This window comes from Serinus canaria, chromosome 2 (assembly GCF_022539315.1).
Source record: "Serinus canaria isolate serCan28SL12 chromosome 2, serCan2020, whole genome shotgun sequence".
NCBI lineage: Eukaryota > Metazoa > Chordata > Aves > Passeriformes > Fringillidae > Serinus > Serinus canaria.
Genome location: NC_066315.1, coordinates 62017710 through 62038906, shown reverse-complemented (window position 1 = coordinate 62038906; position 21197 = coordinate 62017710). Strand labels below are relative to the sequence as shown.

Here is a 21197-nt window from a genome sequence, read left to right as displayed (position 1 = left end):
ATGACATCCAGGATGGGTTGTTCCAAAGACGAAGGTGAGATTGACTAGCCTATAGTTTCCTAGGTCCTCCTTCTTGCAGTTTTTCAAGACTGGAGCGACATTGGTTTTCCTCCAAAAAAGGAAAAGGGGGGTCCTCAGCCACTCCTCCCATACTCCATGACCTTTCGGACATGATGGAGAATGGTTTAGCAATAACATTGGCTGCTCTCTCAGCACTCTTTGAGCCATCTTACCCAAGTCGTGTTAGTTTGCTTGCCCGTAGCTGCACTTTCAAATGAGGGAACAGCACACTTGTGAGCGACTGCCAGGACATTTCCCACCCATTCCTCCCTGTCATCCAGTCTACCTCCCTCCAGCCTTGCTTGCTGGATGGTAATTTCCTCTTGGCAGCTGCTGCCTGGCCTTGCCCGCTCACTGCCAGCTCTTTACTTGACATATATTCACAGAGATGGAGGGAACCCACTTGCAGCAGCTTCCCACCTCTCTGCCCAGCCTGGTGCACACCCAGTGCCCCATAAAACAGTGTTTGAACTGCAGCTGCCACACTCCCAGGGCTGCTGGCTGACGACGCCGAGTTGCCTGGTCAGAATGCAAAATGCAGAATGCTACGCAGACAGAGTTGATCAGCAATGGCTGAAAAGGAACAGGAACATTTCTTTCTCACAGCTTTCATGATCTGAACCAATATGGAAGAAAAAGGTATGCTTTGGTAATGGCTGTTTGTGCATGGAGTTTAAGAAAAGCTGTTCACAACTCAAGGTAGTAAAGCCAACTGTGTAGGAGAAGCTGACTTGGTAAGCAAAATGGAGAAAACCCCTGCTCTAAGAATGCCTCATTTTAAAATGTAAGATATAAGAAAAAGCAAGGTGGGAGGCAAGTTATTTAATAAATTTTAATCAAGCTACAACCTTTAGTAGATATAGCACCTCTAGAAAATAATCTAGTCCCCATTGTCTGTGCCTCTCCGAGAAGTCATCAACTTTTTCAAGACACCTAATTTCACAGCAGTTGCCTGAAAAGGAGGTAAGAATAACAAATTAGTGAATGATTAGTCAATGAAAAATGCAAACTGTCCAGAAAAAAATATAAAAGTCTTATCCACAGATTTGCCCACAGTGCCTTACACAGTGACATAAATGCACTGGGGAGAACTTAATTGCTCTCTTTTGCACTGGGATACAATTATCTATGCCAATGACTCACTGCACACAAACACTGCCAGAGTCTCAGAAAGTTATAAATTTAAAAGTGAGATATTACAGCACACCAGGAGGAACTCCTAAAGTTAAATTCTGGCATAGCTCCAAATTTTATTATTTTGATGGATTTGAGTTGTACATTTTTAGCATTTTCTTTGCGTGCCATGTTACTTTCCTTTTTTGTCACAAAAGTACAGTAGAAACTGTAGCACATGTAGGGCTTGTATTGAAACCAGGGCAACTGGTTGATGAGGTGCAGGCAAAGACAAAATGGTCAAGCAGGACTCTAAGACTGCAGCTACAGGATTACTGAGTGCAGTATGAATCCTGGGAGAATAAAAAAGATACCAAAGGGAGAAAAGAAACTTGGGTTTGTCTCTTGGGTTTTCTTTGTATCTTTTGAAGAACCGAGAATTTTCCATGCCAGCAAAATCCCTGTGGCTAAATGGTATTTATTTTTCCAAGTATTTTTCCATGACTCTAGCCTTTAGATAAGAACCAAATGACTGTATCACTCATCACAGTGCAAGGTAAAGGCATATAAACTTCTTTATGTCTTTTTGAAAAAATTCCTAAGGGTTAAGAGAAATTTTACTCACCAAACAAAGTTTTAATTTCAGATTCAGGAACATAAAATGGTGGGCCTGAAAGAAAAGGAGTGAAGCTAATCAGAGAGGAGACATGGGAAGAAGACAAAATTTACACTGCAGTAGGAGAGCCAACCCCTTCACTCACAACACCTGACCTGTAACAGGGCCCCAAGGTGTAGCACCATCAGCAGGAACCAGAAAACATGTCTAGAAACTCGTGGCACCTTGGCAGGCCACACAGCTTCAGGTGCTGCTGCTGCTTCATCTGCAGCTGCAGCAGGGAATCATGAATGTGACATGGATATGACCACTCTCAGTGTGCTGTGTGAATCCAGCCTACAATCTCTTTATATTACAGTGACATGACTAAGGCTAAGAGCTGAACATTGTCAGAAGGAAAGCACTGAATTAAACTGTTCTTCCTTGTGATAGCAAGACATATTTTTTTTTTGGGGGGGGGGGGGGAAATTATGCTGAATGTCCCAAAAGCAGAAAAAAATCTTTTTTTTTTTGAGAGTTAATATCAAATAAAAAATCTCCCACTTCAATACACAATACAAAAACTATAAAAGGAAAAGTGCCTTATTTTACAGAATTTCACCTCTTCCAAGTACATTCAGAGCATGGTACTGGCTGAGAGAGAGGCACAAGACGGGCAACACATTGGGTTGCAAATACTGGATAAACAGCATGAAGCTGACATTCTTGGGAGTGTTTCAAGCTCCCGAGGCCAGACAGGATGTTTTTAAGTGCTTTGACTTCCAGCTTCATTGTAGCAGCCACACTTACAGTTTCATTTCCTTGTTAATATACCATGACTGTCCTCAACTTACCTTTAGCATGTCTGAATGCTAGAGAAAACACAAATTTAGTCCCAAGCTTGGTCAATATCTAAACTTTTTAACACACAGTTATACACAGTCATACTGGGGTCACCAGCTAACAAAGCTATGCAGATAAAAATCTTGGGGAAGATACTAATGCCTCTACAATTTAATACATGTACATCTAATACATCTTCATACAATTTGTATTAGAGCAAAATCACAACATGAATGGTACAAAGTTCTCACCTTTGTGTTTGTTTGGATCATATGAAACTGTAACAAGGAGATAAGAAGAATTTTTCTCCACTAGACTGATCATCAAACTGGCATAGCTACAAGGAAAAAATTATACTTTATTATTTTTGAAAAGCATTCAAGCATAGCATTCAAAATATTCAACAAAATGCATTTCTATGCAGACAGAATTTGAACTGAACTGCACACAGACTAACCAAAACTTAGTTTAAATTTCAGAAGCATAAAATTCATGCTACACATGAAAAACATAAAGGTTGCATTTATTCCTCATAAACAAGCATTTATCTTTTCTGCACTTTCAACTCAAGATCATTAGACAAACAAAGTATTCATCTACCACAGTCTAGAATACAGTACACAGTACAGTCCTTATCTTTTAAAATTATTGTGAATTGAAGATTCTGTATTTAATTAAAAATCCTGGGACCAGGTTCAAACTAAATTTGGGCTGACTGTAGGCAAGAACAAAAATTTGTAATCAAGGAGAGTGAGGAGGAAAAGAGCAAAGACAGAAGTAGATGTGGTGAAAAGGAGATAATAAAATTCAGATGAGACTTGCATCTCTGCTTCTGCTGGTTTAGAACAAACCACATATTTTCCCACCAAGAGGCAGGGTGGCTTCCTGAAGGAAGAATACAGCACTCTGCAACTGCAGCAGATGCTTGTGGTAGAGAAGAGCTTGTGTAGGTTTATCCTTTAAATGAAAAATGACTCATTAACAAGTCACAGGATCAAAAGCTTGTCACTGATACATCAGAGAAAAGGCAGTAACAATGAAATTTACTCACCGTTGTCTGTCACATGGATTCACAGCTACAAGAGCTCCTCTGTCCCAAACCCCATCAAACTTGCCAATTATGGAGCTATAAGGAGATAAGGAAAAGGCTTAAAAATAGTAAACAGGGGCCTTCAGCTTCTTTCAGACACTTTTGTGATGTCACAAGGATTCTGCAGCTAGTGATTCCCCACCACCTTTCTGTTATGTTGGTTTGGTTTTATAATCCAAACCAACAGGATCTGGAGCTCAAGAAACCCTCCTGGTTCTTTGTCCTGCTACGATAGCAAAGAGGTGTGGGAATTGGTCAGTGCTTCCCCATCCCTAGGGACTGATGAGACATGGCAGGGAGGAAGGAATGTACTTTTAACACATTTGGGCTACAAGTCTGGGTCTCCAGTAACCACATGCTTCTGTCTAACACACATTCAGCACATCAACTGTTCTTGACCATGCATGATTTCATATGCAGGCTAAGGAAGCTGCCTTGTTGCTTGACTATCATTGACTCAGCACATTCAGTAACTTTAGACACCTGATTTCCCAGCTACATGCCCAGGACAGTTAGCTTCAGCTTGCAATTTGTTTAATGCTAGAAAAGCTAAGCTACACTGCTGCTTGACTTAGTGCAACTCTGCTGCAGACATTAGTTTTGCTCCGGGATATGCTGGCAGATGGCTTCAGTGGCCACCCAAAGCCTGCCAGTGAGCAAGACTATCAAGAAATGCCTTTATTAATGGATGGTAAGAGCAGCCAGAGCAACACAAAAGAATATCTGGGGATAAGAACGAGCCTTGTTTTTAGTAATTATTAAAATAGGAGGTTAGACAGTAAGGTAGTAATTAAATAAATTGCGTAATTTTAAAGAAAGTGTGAATAAGTTTACTTAGAAAAATGTGGCATGGAATTGTGCAATACCCTTCTGCCTACTGGGCAGGTGTCAGAGTCCAATTGCATCATCTCTGTCTTCATTTGTGTATAGGTTTTGGCTAGGGTAGAGTTACCTTTCTCCATAGTGGCATGCATGGGGCTGTGCTGGTGGACTTGGGTTTGAAATCATGTTGATAACACACTGATGAGTAAGTTACTGCAGAGCAGCACTTACACAGCACCAACACCTTTCCTGCTCCTCATACCCTGACACCAGTGAGTAGGCTGGAGACTACAGGAATGAACAAGACACTGGGTAGGGACACAGTAAGCACAGCTGACCCCAACTGTGCAAAGGGATATTCCAGACCATCTGTTTCTACTCTCAGCAATAAAACTGGGTGGGAGGTTGGTGGATGGGGGCACTGCTTGGCTGCTGGCTAGGCATCAGTTGCTTGGTTGGTGGTGGGCAACTGCTTTCCTTTGCACCACTTTTTTTTCTTGGGTTTTATTTTCCTGTCTCTTTGGTTGTTCTGTGTCATGTACTTTTTTTCCTTACAACTTCTTAATTTTTTTTTTTAATTATTAAATTGTTTTCATCTCCACACACATCTCTTTCTTACTTTTACCCTTTTGATTGTCCCCATCATCTCATGATGGGGGAGTGGGCAAGCAGCTGTGTGGTTCTTACTTCCACCACCTTAGCCAGAGTTAAACCATGAGAACTACTCTCTTACCACTGCTATTTTCATTGCAATGGTATTGCTAAGTCTCTGGCCTCTAACCAACATGCTGATCTTGTATTTCCCACTCTACTGCGATGAGACATGATAACACTTTCAAGTGCTGACTTCTTTTAAAGTTTGCCAAGTCTAAGCATCTAATTTAAATAACCGGCCTTGTAAGTGAAAGGAGTTTTTTAAAGAGACTGTTAAACAAGCTATGGACATGCAGTGCACAAAGGAGAGTTTAGTGGGGCAAGTGACAAACTTGATCTTCTGAAGCTTGGACGTAGTTCTCCTCTCTGCGTAGCTGAGTCTGCTGGGTGACCTCAGGCAAGCCACTGAGGTTTTCTGCACTTGGTTTTTCTTTCCAACTTTAATCTGGTCTAACTGGAATGGCAGCAGTGGCTTCAAAAATGCATTTCATGTACTTTACTCCCAAGCTATTTCATCAAGGCCTACAGACATCCCAGGCTGCAGGCAAGCTCGTGCTGCGGCCTTGCCCCAGTCCTGGTCTCCTTGCTGCCCAGATCCCAGAACCTGCTGAGTGTCTGGGTGCTCCTTGTCCCTCTACACATCCAATTTCCTTCACAACACAATGAAGCCATGAGGTAAAGGTCAAAAAAGGCACACAGAGTCAGGATGAAACTAAGGTATGAGGAAGCGCTTTCACTGTAACACACTGCTATGTGTTTATATGGCATTCAGCATGGGTTAGGGACTACTACATCTAACAAATTTAACATGGAAATCAGAAATTCACAGATCTGCAGAAAACCCAGTGGATTTAAGAGGAAATTTGTGAATTTCTATCTCTGCATATGTTTAGTAGTTTCAGTAAATGCAATTTTGGATTTTCTTTTGAAGTCTTGCAGCCATAATTGTATTAGGAGGTACAGTGATTGAGTAATATAACTGTTTTACATATGTCCCAGAATTCCCAGAAAGAGCAGTAATTCCTGTTACTCTTTAACTAGCAAGAGTCTTTGAAATGTCCCATTCCGACAAAGGTCAGGAGCACATCTGAGTTTTCTTCTAATTAATGCTAGGCTAATGGAGATGAAAGGGACCTGTTAGTAGGCCAGCCTCAGCAAGAGAGAATTAAGTTTAATTTCCATAATTACTGAGTAATTAATCAAATTGTCTGTACACAGAAACTAGAAGTGTGTGTGCATTTTTCTAGTCACAGGTATCTGCTGACTGAAGTTGGGAATACAGTTCATTCTGCATCGAGAACGTCTATCTGCCAATTGATTTTGTGACAAAAAACTATGTACAGGTTCCAGTGATATGCACTTAAATTGTCACTAATTACCTACTTTTGTTTATTTCAAAGTATTATTACACCATGTTGTGATAGAAGTTACAAGTTTCACCATACTACTTGCTACAAAATTTATGACTGAATTTTTCAAAAATTTCTGAGAAGCTTAAGCAATCCTTGGGCAACTTGTCTACTCACAGTGATAAAGATTTAAAGGGATCTACAGTGTAGCAAGTAACTACACTGGAGGGACAGAAACCAGGCAGTATCTACAAAGTCACATTCATACACACCCCATCTATTCGAGGCTTTGCAAAACTGGTTACATATATACACTAGTCAAGTCAGCTGCAGCAGCAGAAGTTTCAGTCATGGTCTACTATCTGAAAGACTCTGGACTCTAGTAATGAATAGTCTTTTTTCCAGTGTTTTGGCAGATTGAAAAAAAAAGAGATCATATAGTAAACGGTGTTCCGGTGTCCTGAACTACCTATTGTGCCTGGATGTACTAGTTCTGGAAAGCGCATCAAAGTAAATGTTAAGACTTTACCTCCTACTGAAAGGACATGTGACAAATTCTTGTGCCTGACAGTTGCTTGTAAGAAGAGCAAACAAGCACAAAAAACTTCACCAAAACCTTATAATCTAGGGAAAAATCACATCTGAGTAAGAACTGCAAGAAGAGGGAACTATTGTGCTAAGACACCTCTGAATATATTCTCTTTACTAAATTACTCTGAGAAAGGGATTGTGCTAAAGTTTTGATTCATAGAATTCATCAGTAATGTTAAAGATAATTTGGTTTTACTGTAAAAGCAAAAATGTTTTTTTGATAACTTTCACAGAATGACTTGGAATAAGAAGCCCATTTAAAGATAAATAGTTGTCATCCGTAGTTATTAACCATTAGACTTTTGTTGGAGATTGGCCATTCAAGTTTCTCATACAAATTAATATGATTTTGCTTAAGAGGACCTGACAAATCTTTGCCTGATTCAAATAAAATAATAGTATTGGACAGTATTAATATAAATTTGATTATGGAGAATTGTAAAACACTATGAGTATTCTTACCTGGACAAATCATAAATACTGCAGCAGTAGAGGGAAATGTTGCCGGAGGTACTCTACAATAAAAGCAAAGGAAACAATCCTTATCAGCTAACTATCTTTAAATACGGACTCGTAAGTATATATTTATACTTCACATCTTAAAATATACCCATACACTATTAAAAATGAAATTTTTAAAATACATTTATGTGCAATGGGGGAAAACACAGAACTATTTTTAGTTTTAGTTTTAGTCTTCTGATCCCCTCCAGAGAGGTTCTAATCTACCAAGGCATGCAACTTTTATCAATCTATCAAGGCATGCAGTTTTAAAATACACTCCTTCTACATTCAGGTGCTTCACTGTTACAAGAAGGCCAAAGTAGTAAGTTTAGAAGAATAACTTCTCAGTCCAAAAATACAACTCAGACCTTCCTTTTAGACCTCTTCAGGAGAGGTGAATGATTACCAGTAAAACAGATGCATAAAAGCAGAATGACTTCTTTACTCAGTTATGCCAGCATTGCATGATTAACCACACCAGATCATTTGACATACCTGGAACATTTTTGCTCCTGAAATCTCAGGGACTGGCTCCTCACAATAAGGCAGACTGTGTTCTGAAAAAAATTCCTTCACTGCTTGCTCGCTGATTTCCACACCAACAACGCTGTGTCCCATGTCCGCCAGCCTGCACACAAGAGAGAGAAGGTCCAGGTTTACATTGGGCCCACAGGCTGGGCAAAATGTGTATCTCCCACACATCATTTATTCATTAGGGAAAGCCTAGTTTTAGGATGCTCTGATATGTTTAATCCTGACTTTCTGAAGTGTTCACATGATACTGAACACCTCCCTTCCAGGATCTGAGCTTAAATTAGCACTACTCAGCATACGGTTGACAAGGACTTACATGCTTTATTTGGATTTAATGAATTATTCATTTATTCTTACTAACTCGATGAAAACAGAGGGGATCAGAGTGAGAAGTTGTCAATTTCAGAAAGGTGCTGTGCCCTGAACTGAGGTGACTGAGGCACAGTGTCCACCCAGCTGCCTCTGTGGCTTGGCAGGAATGGGCAGCAAAGGAAGTGCAGTAACCTCTGCACTGCTGCAGCTCAGCAAAACACCAATATGTGTCAGAGCCCACAGCCAGCCTAGGGAGCAGGTACTGCGATAAAACCTGATAGCTGGGTTACTTGAAGATGCAGTGCAGGTTTTGGTTTGTGCATCCTCCCTCCAAGAAAAAATACTGGCTTATATAGGCCCTAATTTTAAATACAACACTCCTTCCCACACCTTCCCCGCCCCCCCCCCCCCAAAAAAAAAAAGTAAAAGCAAAACACAAAGTATAAAAAAAAGAGGAAGTTACATTTAGCCCAAATCACTTAAATTTCCAGAGTGGCATGCCACATGGTCTCTTGAAAATGTTGTCTTACACAACTGACCTCATTGTGGGTAGTTTAAGCTGGCATTGCTATGGAAAGCAGCACTGGGAAGGGCATCGATTCAGTCACTCTGTCCATTTCAATTCAGCATTCCCCAAGCTGAACTTAGGACAATCAGCAGGACTTTCAGATCAGACCTTATCCATTCGATTTATGCTACTATACAAAACACCAGTTTCCTCCTCCCTTCAGCTTCCAGTGACACTTCTTTCCCAGCAGTGGAAATGTGGCATATTTCCACTGGCCAATATAAGGTTGGGAATTCCCCCTCTCCCTCCCTCCCCACATCAAGTAAGACTTTTGCTCTTATTATCTGTGTTTTACCATTTCATCTCTACTGCTTTACCACAAAGTGGGAAAAATATCCTCAGTCCACTCCTGCCATTTAGAAGAACATCCAGATACTTTTGGAGGAGCCTGCAGAGAAACCAGACACAGTTTACTTAACTCTGTGAGTATTTCTGCTGGCACATGAAAAGCCAAGTGCTACACACTATGCCAGGTAGCATGAAAACTCCACCATGGCACATATGTTATTAGCTCAATTTACTTCATGCCATTAGAAATAAAAACATAAAATAAAAGCATTCACCTTCTACTTACACAGCAAGAAAGTCAATTTCATGTCATTCAGAAATCAACACATTTCTGTTTGTTCTATTTTCTGTTTGTCTTTACAACTAAACAGTCCAACCGACCCACCTCTAAGAGGGTCATAACAGAGATTTTAAACAGAAAGATTATGAAACTCCTGCATCAAGCAAATCACTTCTACAGGTCTTGAAAGACTATACAATCAGTTTTGTTCTCTTAGGTCCTTTACTGCATGGTAGTTGCTCTGATGTCCTCTGCACATAGTTTCAAGGCCCAGTTTCACATGAACAATAGTGCAAAGCATCTCTATCAGAAAATTTAAGATTTTTTAGCTAAACTGTTCAAGCTCTAAGGTTTAAAACCTGATTCAAGAGTAAAAGCTCTAAATTAATTTCAATACTTTCTTTTCTCTGTCCTTTGACAAATGTAGGTCACAAAAATATCTATATTAATTTTTGTTTCAAAAACAAAAATGTGCCCATGTAAGATAATTTGCTTTTTTGCAAATGTTCCATTTTCAATTAAGAGTTTCTCAAATGAGCCAAGCCAGTCATCTCATGGCATTACTTAAAACAGCTAAGGCAGAAGAGTGAAGTCACGTACGGATGCCCTTCTTCCTTGTGAAACCCGATGTTACCCATTTCCCATTTTTGTAGCCATTCCTCCTCTGTCACCACTCTCTCTTTCTGAGACCCAACATCAGAGGCTTCCAGGAGCCCGGATGCATCCGCTGAGTGGTCCATGTCTTCAGGGAGTGCTCGTAGCTGTGAAAAAAGAGAGAAGAATTACCCCCACCCAATGCATAGTTTGGAACTACTCCTACTTCCTCGAACCGGACAAAAATTTAGTAGATCTCAAGAGATCACCATTTGGTGACAGTCGCAATGTCCCGAAAGCGACGCAGCTATTAGCACACTTTTCGCTCCCGATAGACTCGGCCAGACCCTGTTTGCCGGGGCGGCTGAACGGGCCTGTCCAGCACTGCGGGTCCGCCGGTGGCCGCCCTTTTCGCACCCATCGAGAAGCCCCCCTACCCCGGTAACGAAGGAGGGAGATGCCGACACTTCTCTCCCGTGAAAACCGCGGGCAGAAGGCGGGAGCGAGCGGCTCCTGGGGCCGAGGGACCCGCGGGGTGACCCGTGGTGGCTCAGCGCCGCCGCCCCGCTCGGCCCCCCCACCCGGGCCGCGGCAGCCGCGGTACCTGCACGGCCGCGGGTCCCGTGAGGGCGGCGGGACCGGGGCGGTGCCTCCCCGCCCTCCCCCTCGCTACGCACCGCAGAGAGCGGAAGCAGCGGCAGGAGGAGGCGGGCTGAGGGTGCACGGCACCGGGGAGGAGGAGGAGGATGGCGGTGGGGATGGCGGCGGTGGTGGTGAGTGACTCCCTCCCTCAGCTGCAGCGCCCACCGCGGGGTCGCTTGTTCCTCCCCGGGCTGGCAGGGCAGGTGCCAGCGCTGCCCCCGTCCTCACCTCCCCGCTTCACTCTTCCTTCCCCATTCTCTTTCTCACTCCCTCCCTTCCTTCCCCCTTCTCCACCCTTTTTTCCAGCTGCAGCTCTAGCAGGAGGCGGCGCGGACACGCGTGAATGTGGTCTCCGGCCCCCGAGTGACCCGGCCCTGAGGTGAGTGCCAGGCGCTGACCGCAGCGCCTGCCCCGCCGCCGACACCGCCCCCGCCCGGCTCCGGGGCAGCCCAGCCGCGGGGGCTCCCCTGCCCGGGGCTGCCCCTTGGGACCCCCGCCCGCCGCCAGCTGTCACTGCCGCGGCCCCGGGCCGGCGCTGTCAGCCGCGGCCGGCGGGGCTGGGCGCCGCCGCTCGACTCGGGCTGAGTTTTAGAGGTGTGTGCGCTCGCCGTGTTAATCAGGCTGCTCTCGCTTCCTCCCCGTCTCTGACAGTGTGTGTCTTGTGTGGTTTCTTTTCTTAATTTTTTTTCTCTTCCCCAAAGACAAACTTGCTGCCAACTGTGCAGGTAAACCCCACAAAGCTTTCCGATATAGGCCACGCATTACGGACGGATGAAACGTTATTGAATGTGACATTCGCGCATTATGCATCCCTCTCCTTTTAAAGGGCTTATTTTCTCAGCCAGTAAGATGTCTACAGGACAGGATGCAAAGTCATGTAAAGCTTCGTAGAGTAAGCCATGTTTGTTTGTTCTATAAAAATTTGTTGTTTTTTTGGGACGGTGTTTTTTGGTTTGTCAGGGGAAGTGGGCACAAATTATCATACACCTGACCTTTTTCTCCCTTTCTCCCCACCTCCCTCTTACCCCTATTGAAGGGGTAAAAGCAAAAATATGGCTGCAGTTCTGTACAACTGACCTCTGCCTTTCAAAATGGGCAGCCTCTCTGAATCTGAAATATTTTTATCAAACTTCCTGGTGATTGACACTTTTCCTACTCCTCACATACATAAGGCAAAATTCGCATGTTCTTTTACCTTTTTGGATAAAAGGGCCCCACAGCAGCAGCAGCAGCAGACTGTGATCACCTGATGGTCACCAAAATGAGTCACCTGGTGCCTTGCTTGGAACTCCTTGCTCAGTTGGAAGCCTCTGACTGTAAGGACCCTGGCATGTCAGAATGATTATTTGCCATCAGAAGATTAGGTGACACAGAGAGATACTGTTGTGCCACTGATACATAAAGAAAGCTCTAAGGGTTAAAATCCACCATTTTCTGGGGCGTTAGTTTAGGGAAATCTCATGTAAATGAAACTGGTTGGTTTTCTTTACTCTCCAGCCTCATCCACCCCCATACAGTGGTAAGTTACAGTGAAGTGATGCTAATTTTTTTTTTCTTTTTTTCTTTTTTTTCAGAGATCAATAGAGATTGACTTTATAACTTTTTTCCTACCTCTGGCTAGTTGTAATTGGAGGTGATACATACAAGAAACAAAGTTTAATTTTGTATTGGGTTGTTTGAACTAATTTTTCTCATGTGTGGATATCCTCATGTGATTTGTCTTCCTCTCACAAATAATTTCTCCTATCTTGAGAGGAGAATGAAGCACCAGTTTACTTGACTTGAATCAGCTTAAGATAAAATTTTGTCAAAATTCCCACTCTCCTCCTATTACCTTGACTTTTAACAGAATTTCTGAATGAAGATACTGCTGCCTTGTCCATCACGGACAGGTTGAATAAGGAAGTTGCATCCTGAAACAGGGAGAATTGAGAAGTCTCATATATATATATATATATATATATATATATATATATAAAACCCTCCCAAAAACATAATTACAAACTGATCCCTATTACAACAAAATAACATTCATGTTGCAGTGCTGTAGTACAAGGGGTTAATTTCCACTTATTTTCTGTATGTTGTAGAGCATACTTTGGATTTACTTTTTCCTCTAGGCTGTCTTTGTGCTTTACTCCCTGTGAAAAGAATGCCTTTGATTTAAAATATGCTTTCATATTTCTGCATCATACTTTCTTACACTCTGTAGTTTCCAGTTTGCATGGTTAACTGTGGTCCATTCTGTCCTCCTACCAATGCAGTCAAAGACAGCTACAGAGCACTCTCATGCCGTAAATATTTTATTTTGTCCTGTAGAATACTTAACAACAAACTTTGTAATATTCAAATCACTTACAGATGCAATATAATGGCTGTCCAGACTTCAAATTCTGATCTCTTTTCATAGTAGGCTGTGCAAGTCTTGGAACTGGTTGCTCATCTGGTATTAAACATCTCTTCACTACTCTGGAAAAGTGCTTTACAGTGCAAATCTCTTGCTGCCAATAAATCAGTACTTAGCAGGATGAGTGTTACTCCAAGTGGTATTTGAATGCTTGCATCAGCATTGAGTTGTCTGTTCACTTTGCCAAACCAAATTCCAGTCCAGGTCTTCACGTAATGCAAATCAGATTATTGAAATCCAGGATATGCTGATCTGGAACAGCCTGTCAAGAGGTACTCAGGGATCTAATCTTAATGACGAATTTAGTTTAAAATAGTAGTATTGTTCCTTTCCTGTAATGCCTCATTCCCATTTTCTACTCGAATTAACAGTCAAGCTGAACAGATTCTTACCTAGGTAACTCTGTGAAAAGTAGTATTGTGAGTGCCTGTCATTAGCTCTGCAAAGTCAAGCAATTTAAATTGATTAACTATTGCCTACCTTTTTTCAGATCTAACAATACAATGTCAACGGGAAGGGTACGAACGAAGAAAAAGGCATGTTCTTCAGATCAGTCTCCAGACAACCTTCCTGTGAGGAGTTCTGGAAGACAGGTATTTATAATAATTTAAAAACACGAGAGTTTGTACTTTGATATTTTTATTTTCTGTTGACATTTGTAAGGAACGTGGGCTTCCTTGTGGATAAGTTAGGGCTTGGACTACTTATCCACAGAGAAGGAGAATGAGTAGTTCTGTGAATAAACAGGTCATTTTGCAAAAGATATTCAGAAAAGATAAATACTCTATATAACCTTATATACTTAATGTATATAAGGTTATATAGAGTACTTAATGTGTTAAAAGTACAATGACAAATTTCTGTACAGTCAGACAAAGCTGTCTGCCCATCCAGACAGAGACCTAAAGCAACATAATACACAACACCTTTGAGGCCCAGAAGAGACATTTGGTATACAGTTTTGTATCCAAAAAAATGTCTGTATCCAAAAAAGCCTTCCCTAGTATTTTATTTGAGGCACAGATAGGATTGCCACTTGTAATTAATACCAATAAGTATTTTAAAAGAGGAGATTTTCCAAAGGAGAAATAAAATGGATGCATGAGGGTTGACTCATTAGCACATGATGGAGCTTAAAATACTATTTAAACTGGAAGTTTTGCTTATAATTTCTTCAGTGCCATCAATTAGACCAAGGCAAGAAATTTTTAGAAATAAATGATATTTCCAGTCTTACTGTGGGCTTGGAAGTATTTTTTTTTTTTGTGGGTTTTTTGTGGATTTTTTGGTTTTGAGTGGAAAAATCTGACCTAATTTGACAGCTGTTTCATGCTGCAGCTAGTTCACAATGGTAGCAAAGATTTTCATTAGGATTGTTTTAACTACAGGATTGCCACTCACAAGCTGCAAAACTGTCTGATTCTAGAGGATGCATTTGTGTCATTTATGGTCAGATTCCAGCTATTCTTTATTAGGTGAAGAAGAAAGCAGCTGAAGCAGCAGATGATGATGATGAAGCATCAGAGAAGAAATATAGAAAGTGTGAAAAAGCTGGATGCACCGCAACATGTCCCGTTTGCTTTGCCAGTGCAGCAGAAAGGTTTGTTACTTTTTATTTGCATTTTTTGTAGACTTTCTACCTGCAGCTGAAGTTTAGGATTCTAACTATATTCTGAAAAATTCCTTCATATCTAAATGTAGAGGGAAAATTGAAAGATACTGCTAATAGGAGTCTTAAGGTGCCAGGAAAATGTCACAAGTTATTCTGTTGTCCATAACTTTCTCCTGTGCAAGTTGCTAATTCAGATACAGACTATCTTTGGGATATGCTTATTTACGTTATTAATGGTGTCCTCTGGAACATGCCTTGCTTCTGTGAAAGTGAGAGCATATTAGTGTAATCTGAGAAAGCTAAACTTGCTTTCAAGATGGAAAATGAAACCATCATTTACTGTAGAAAGTCTTTAACACTCCTTCACTGGAATGCTTTGCAGTCTGAGGTGAGATTCTAGCCTTGAAATTTTAGGTCATAGGACAGATAGTCATACTTACCTGAACTCTTTGTTCTTGTACACTTCCTCTGCACTTTCACAAGTGCTTTTGCATACTGACTTAGTGGTTTTGAATGCATAATAATGGCAAGGTATACCTATAATAGGCAACGTGTTAGACCTCATTATGAAGCAGGCACACTGTAGTTATGTAGCACTCCTCCTGCCCTGATAATTGAGACAAACTTTCCTTCTTTATAGCACTGAAAAATAAATAAAACTATGTGTTTCATTTAGTTATATCCATGGATTGTTCTTTGGTGGCAGGAAGTCAATGTATTCTGGATGCTGTCATAGAGAAGCCAAATGTTTTGGCAGTTGCCTAAGAGACTTTGAGAGACTTGTCTGGGAAGTGAGCACCTGTGAGATCAGCATTGATGATATTACAGTTTTTATTTAGGAAACAATACATACTGCTTACTCATCTTCTTGAATTGTTATTTTAATATTTTGATTTTCATCTTTCCCATGCCCTCCCCCCCTCTAAGTACGTACTTTCAAATTTATCTGTTTGAGATGAGCTCATTTCATGGCTGCTTGAGTTAGTAGCTTAGGTCACTGCTTTATACTTTGTGCATTTATCTTGAATAATTTCAATGAGTTTAATGAGAGTATTCTAAGTGAAGAACGATTGCTTTATCTGATGAATGTAATCTTTGTAATGGATATTTCTTTTTGAGACTGGTAAAGAACAAATGCTGAGGATGCATAACTGCTTCCTTAGGGTTTTGTCTCACTGGGCTAAAATCACAAGTTGTACATGAGAAAAAAATAGGGAACATCTGTTTTGTATTCAGATTTGCATTTATAGTTTTGTCAGTTGTTCTGGGGACAGAACATTGTAATGACTTATGAATCAATTGATCCCATGTACAAGAAAAAAGCTAATTTAAATGATCCCTCCCAATTCTGCACTAATATTGGAAGAAAATACAACAAAGTAAAGGAACTCTAAGTTCTTGTGGAGAGGAGCTTTGTCATCTTACACATTTCCAAAACGCTTAGTGTGTCACAGCACACATTCACTGTTTCATGTTCAGGAAATGCCTGCTTATAGGGTACTAAAGACAGGCTCAGTTGACCATTGTTAGAGGGAGGCTGCTGAAAGCCAGACCAACTATAAAACTGCACATTGTGTACTCTTTGCCTCCCTTGCATCTGGTGTTGCTTAGTTTGGAAATTGGAAATGTTTGAGACAATTGGAATGACCTTATTGTTATTTGTATGGCTGTAGTGCCATGTGTAACTCAGCATTCATGAATGTAACATAAAGCCCTGGCTTGTTCTGAATATTTTGTTCCTCTTCTAGAACGTGCTACTGTCAATAGAAAGATTTTTTTTCCTAAATGTACTATAAAACTGTTTCTGTGTCTCCTGCATTACAGATGTGCAAAAAATGGGTATACGTCTAGATGGTATCATCTGTCCTGTGGGGAACACTTCTGCAATGAATGTTTTGACCACTATTACCGAAGGTAGATTTACCAATTAAGGTTGTGTCCTTTCAGAGCTCATTAAAGTTTGGCAGCTGTTGAAACATCATGTACATAAACATAATACAAAGATTGGTTCTCTGTGCTTGCTTGGGTCAGAGTGAGGCTTAGACATTGAGGATAAAACTTCAGGTGTTGTATGGACTAATCAACTTAAATAGGGCAGCGTGAACAAAACTGGTTAGTTTAGACAGGCTGGTTTGTGTATTTGCAATTATTCTGAAGCTTTTGTCTTTTTTAAAAACGATGTCAGAGAATTTTAAATTATGAGAACAATTATGAGTAAATGTGTTTTCCCTTATAAGTTTACTCTGCACTGTGTATCCGGGAGACCTTGTCTCTCTAAAGCAGTACAATAGAAAGCAATTCGAAATCAGTTTAACTATTGCAGTTCAGGGACCATGAAGACTCTTGTCCGGCTAACAGAGTGCTTTCAGCTTCAAGCTCCTTCCCATTTGAGTGGGAGTTACATCCAGCTCTACCCAGACCCTTGTGTGCTTGTATGCTCAGCAGTACCCATCACTCAGTCCAGGCCTTAGGTACCAGGCATTGTGCTCATAAGCAACTGGACATGATGGTCAGAATGCAATTTATTGCTTTTGTAAGAATCATGATTCTCTCCTTTCAACAGCAGAAACAGAGTGCTCTCTACAGATTTATTTCTCTGTTCTTATATATAATGTTTAATTTTAGAGTAACTGCTATTGCTTGAAGCGAACTAGATATTCAATTTTCTGACTGCTTGCTGTTTTCTCTTTCTTCTTAGCCATAAAGATGGTTATGAGAAATACACTGCCTGGAAAAGGATTTGGACAAGCAATGGTAAAAGTGAGCCCAGTCCAAAAGCCTTTATGGCTGATCAACAGCTTCCTTACTGGGTAAGGTGAAAGGTGATTTATTTAATAGGAATGTGATGTTCTGATGTGCTTCTGATATTTTGGTGTCCAAGCAGCAGGTCAGCTAAGTTTTTGTGGGGCTTTTTTCCCTAGTATTAGAGGATTGTGAAAAAGCTTAAGATAAAAAAATCTCATCAGTACCTCCACTGTTGGAGACTTTCTCCACACCCCACAAAGACCAATCTTCTGTTACTTTTCAGTGAAGCAGCAGCTGTGATTTTCAGGTAGAATAAGATTTGGCAGGAAAAATGTGAGTGTGAAAGACATTGAAATCAGATTTTGTATTTCCCTGCTAAAAAGAGTGGAAGGAATTTTGGTGGTAGTGGTATTTTGTTTGAGGTTTTTTTTGTTTGTTTTGTTTTTTCTTTAAGTGATGAAGAATATATTTTTGAAGTAATGCTTGCAAAGTCTACCAAAGACCATAGTAATGGGGAATTGAATTAATTTTGGCCTTAGGTTCTGTGCAAAATTCAGTATTGCAGAAATGCGTACAAGATTTCTGTAGATCAAACACTACTTATGACCTGATGATTACACAAGAACGTATCTAACAATCATATTTTACAACTTTCCCATGTCTGCCTTCTTTCTAACTGGTTATTTAAGTTGCAATCATCTTATCTGTAATCACAAGCAACGAGTAAAAACATGTTTGTTTTTTGACTTGTAGGTGCAGTGCACAAAACCAGAATGTGGTAAATGGCGTCAGCTGACAAAGGAAATCCAGCTGACACCACAAATAGCAAAAACCTACAGATGTGGTATGAAACTGAACAATTCCACCAAGGTACCACACAACAGTTTTTGCTCATATTGAAACTTAACAAGTTGGGATTTCTTGTTTGCAGAAATTAATTTCTTCTTGCTTGATGCTCAGTGTCTCTAATGTCAAAATGAAAGTCTGATGGCCTGGAGAGCTGCACAGTGACAGGCCTACATGCTGCTTGGAATTTTGTTTTCTGTCTAGAAATGTCAAGAAAGAAGTATCTGAAATATCTTTGTCTGCACAGTCAATTGTAAAATCCTACATTAGGTGATTATTATCAGCATGTACAAAATAGAAATACACCAAAATTCGCATTTCAGTTTCGTATGGCCTTTTTTCATTATTGAGGAAAGCATTTGAAAAGCTCAATGAGCTTTTCCTAATTGCTATCAAGTCTGTCATGGAGCTTTACATAAAAAGTTTCAGCTTTGGCATGAAGATAACTCCTGAAATTTGAAAGAGTCCTCAAAGTGCCATAGAATCTGTATGGCACTTATAACATGAAAAGACATAACATGAAAATAGTGGCCATATGAAAAATTGAAGGATCAGCATTTAATTTTGAAACTCTGTGATAAAGATACTATTAAAATAAATAAGAAACTCTCTTTTATAGTCTAGACTAGAAGAGTTGCTCTGGAAAAATGTGGGCCATTTCCCGAATTTTTCTATAAATTTTTGTTGTTTTTTTCCGAATTTGTTTCAATCTTCTATCCCATTTTATGGAATAGAATGTATATTTTAATGTCTGATCAGTAGAAAATTACTTAACAAATGACAAACATTTTTTAGAGTGCTTTTGCTTTATGGTGGGCTATGTTTTTAACCTACACATTTCTCTACCTCTTTTTTTTAACAATCACGTCTACTACAGAAGATTAACACTAAGCACTTCTAATTTTTTTTTTAATTTAGAGAATATGCCATAGAAAATTATTTTGCTTTATACTCAATTTTTTCCATACAGCTTAAGAATAGCTCTCATGCTATTCCCTTTTCTTTTAGATTGAGGGCTCAGACCAATGTTCCATGCCTGAGGACTTGGTGAGTAGTGGCTGTTCCTCCTCATTTGTCCTAGAATATGAAAGCAATCTTAAAGCATGGCATATTTATTTCCTTTTTTCTTTTGCTTCTTTGACCAATTATGCCAGTATTTATGCATTTTGGTCAGGAAATTGAGAAACACTATTTGCAACAGAGCCTAGGGCCTTTTATTTTCTCATCTTTTTCCTCTTTTCCCTTACCATACTAAGTAGCTTTCAAGTGGTTTGTGGTGTCCTTTAGTCATGGCCTGTGACTCAAAGTTTATTCCTAATTCTCATTTTTGATCAGGCAAAATAGTATTCAGTTGCCAACTTTCAAGTAAAATTCTCCATCCTAAAATTTCCTTGTCTTTCAGGTGGTTTCTATCTTTAGTCAATCTAGTCTCACTTTTTTGAAGACTGCAAGAGAGCACCTAAGCATGTTTTCTCTCCTCTCCCTTGTAATACAAAATGTACATACATGATGTATGTTGGTGTTTCAAGGGGTTTGTGATCATGTCACCCTGACATGATTTGATTTCATATAAACTTATGTTCAATAAGCCATGTTCACAAGTGTACCTGAGGTACTTCTGTGTGTTCTACAGGGTACTTCTACAGGGAACACATTCAAGCTTATTGTTGACTCTTGTAGAAGCTTTGTGGCTTTGTTTCCCTAATGCGTGTCTGACTTCTAAATTAAGGGTGAATCATTAGCGCTTCTTGGGGTTCCAGAAGGTCTTTGATGGGGATAACAGAATCTAAATTAAATTAATTAGTTGGTGTGGACTTAGTTCTAAGTTAAGATTTCTGGATTCATAAGTGACTGTAAATGTTTTATAAAGGGCTTAATAGGGCATAGATGTGTTGTTATGGCATGTCTCATTTGTTTGCTTTCCAAATGGTACAGAGTTTGTGAAGTTTCAGCTCCATGTCTGAGAAGAGATCAATACTACAGGTTTTCTTTGTCAGGCTGAGGAAGGGGAAAGAGGGAGAGAAAATGTCTTTATGACTTGCAATTCTGAGATTGATACTTCTACTGCTTTTTGGTCTCAGTTTTGGAGGGAGGGGGGAAATTGGTTAATTTTCCAACGTTTTTTAAGTACTGACATGTTCTCTTCTCCCCTCTTTCCTTCACTTCTCCGCTTGGCCAGAGAGTGGCTGAAGTTTCAGACCATTGGTGGTACTCCATGCTCATACTCCCTCCTTTGCTGAAAGACAGTGTGGCAGCTCCCTTTCTAGCTGCATATTATCCAGACTGCGTGGGCATGAGTCCATCCTGTACCAGCACTAATCGGTTACCTGGTGAATCCAACCTTGTGAAGTTAGAGCACCTAAAGAGCGTGCCTAATGTGACTGGTAAGGGCCATCCGCTGAGCTCTGTTGCTTAAATAGGTTTGATACATTTTGTCTTTTAACTGAGTTTATAAGGCACATCAATTCCCCTGATTCAGAACACTGGTTCTGTTCTCAGCACTAAAACACAGCCTCTGTGTGACTGCCTCTGTTGTTTGATGCCATTTGCTTGTTTGTAAGATAAAGGTAATACATTTCTTACAGCTTTTCTTTAGGGAGTGTAAGCACAGACTGCAGAGGCTTTCTGTGTGCTACTGTCATTTGTGTGCAGAAACAAGAAATTATCATGAGGGTACTTAAAACTGTTTGCATTCTTAAGGAAATGAAGATTTATCAAAAAACCCTAGGATTCTGCTTTTATATCGTG

The 21197-nt window shown here is 40.4% G+C and overlaps 2 protein-coding genes across 8 annotated transcripts in view; one reads left to right on the top strand and one right to left on the bottom strand.

The window, feature by feature from the left end:
- Window positions 1-878: 878 nt before the first annotated feature.
- TPMT (thiopurine S-methyltransferase) lies at window positions 879-11197 on the bottom strand. Of its 5 annotated transcripts, none has more exons than XM_018918300.3 (9): window positions 11068-11197; window positions 10204-10364; window positions 9331-9423; window positions 8117-8249; window positions 7580-7632; window positions 3663-3737; window positions 2863-2948; window positions 1799-1843; window positions 879-1012 (listed from the first exon to the last, which is right to left on the bottom strand). In XM_018918300.3, the coding sequence occupies exons 2-9, from the start codon at window positions 10341-10343 to the stop codon at window positions 897-899; spliced, it is 741 nt and encodes a 246-aa protein (XP_018773845.1). In that variant the 5' UTR covers window positions 10344-10364; window positions 11068-11197; the 3' UTR covers window positions 879-896. The 5 variants fall into 5 exon arrangements, with proteins under 5 accessions (XP_018773845.1, XP_050826348.1, XP_009092151.1 ...); XM_050970391.1 differs by having other exon boundaries at window positions 11134-11158; XM_009093903.4 differs by lacking the exon at window positions 11068-11197 and adding an exon at window positions 10802-10939.
- Window positions 10916-21197, top strand: part of KDM1B (lysine demethylase 1B) — a 27670-nt gene continuing 17388 nt past the window's right edge. The window contains exons 1-9 of one of the 3 annotated variants that reach the window (XM_050970381.1): window positions 10916-10970; window positions 11146-11218; window positions 13737-13839; window positions 14722-14846; window positions 16683-16772; window positions 17557-17668; window positions 18357-18473; window positions 19458-19496; window positions 20629-20833. In XM_050970381.1, coding sequence (XP_050826338.1) covers window positions 13750-13839; window positions 14722-14846; window positions 16683-16772; window positions 17557-17668; window positions 18357-18473; window positions 19458-19496; window positions 20629-20833 — 778 coding nt within the window. In that variant the 5' untranslated portion in view covers window positions 10916-10970; window positions 11146-11218; window positions 13737-13749. Of the gene's footprint in view, window positions 10971-11145; window positions 11219-11618; window positions 11732-12205; window positions 12359-13736; window positions 13840-14721; window positions 14847-16682; window positions 16773-17556; window positions 17669-18356; window positions 18474-19457; window positions 19497-20628; window positions 20834-21197 lie in introns of those variants that run through there. The other 2 variants (XM_009093901.4, XM_018918295.3) reach the window with 2 other exon arrangements.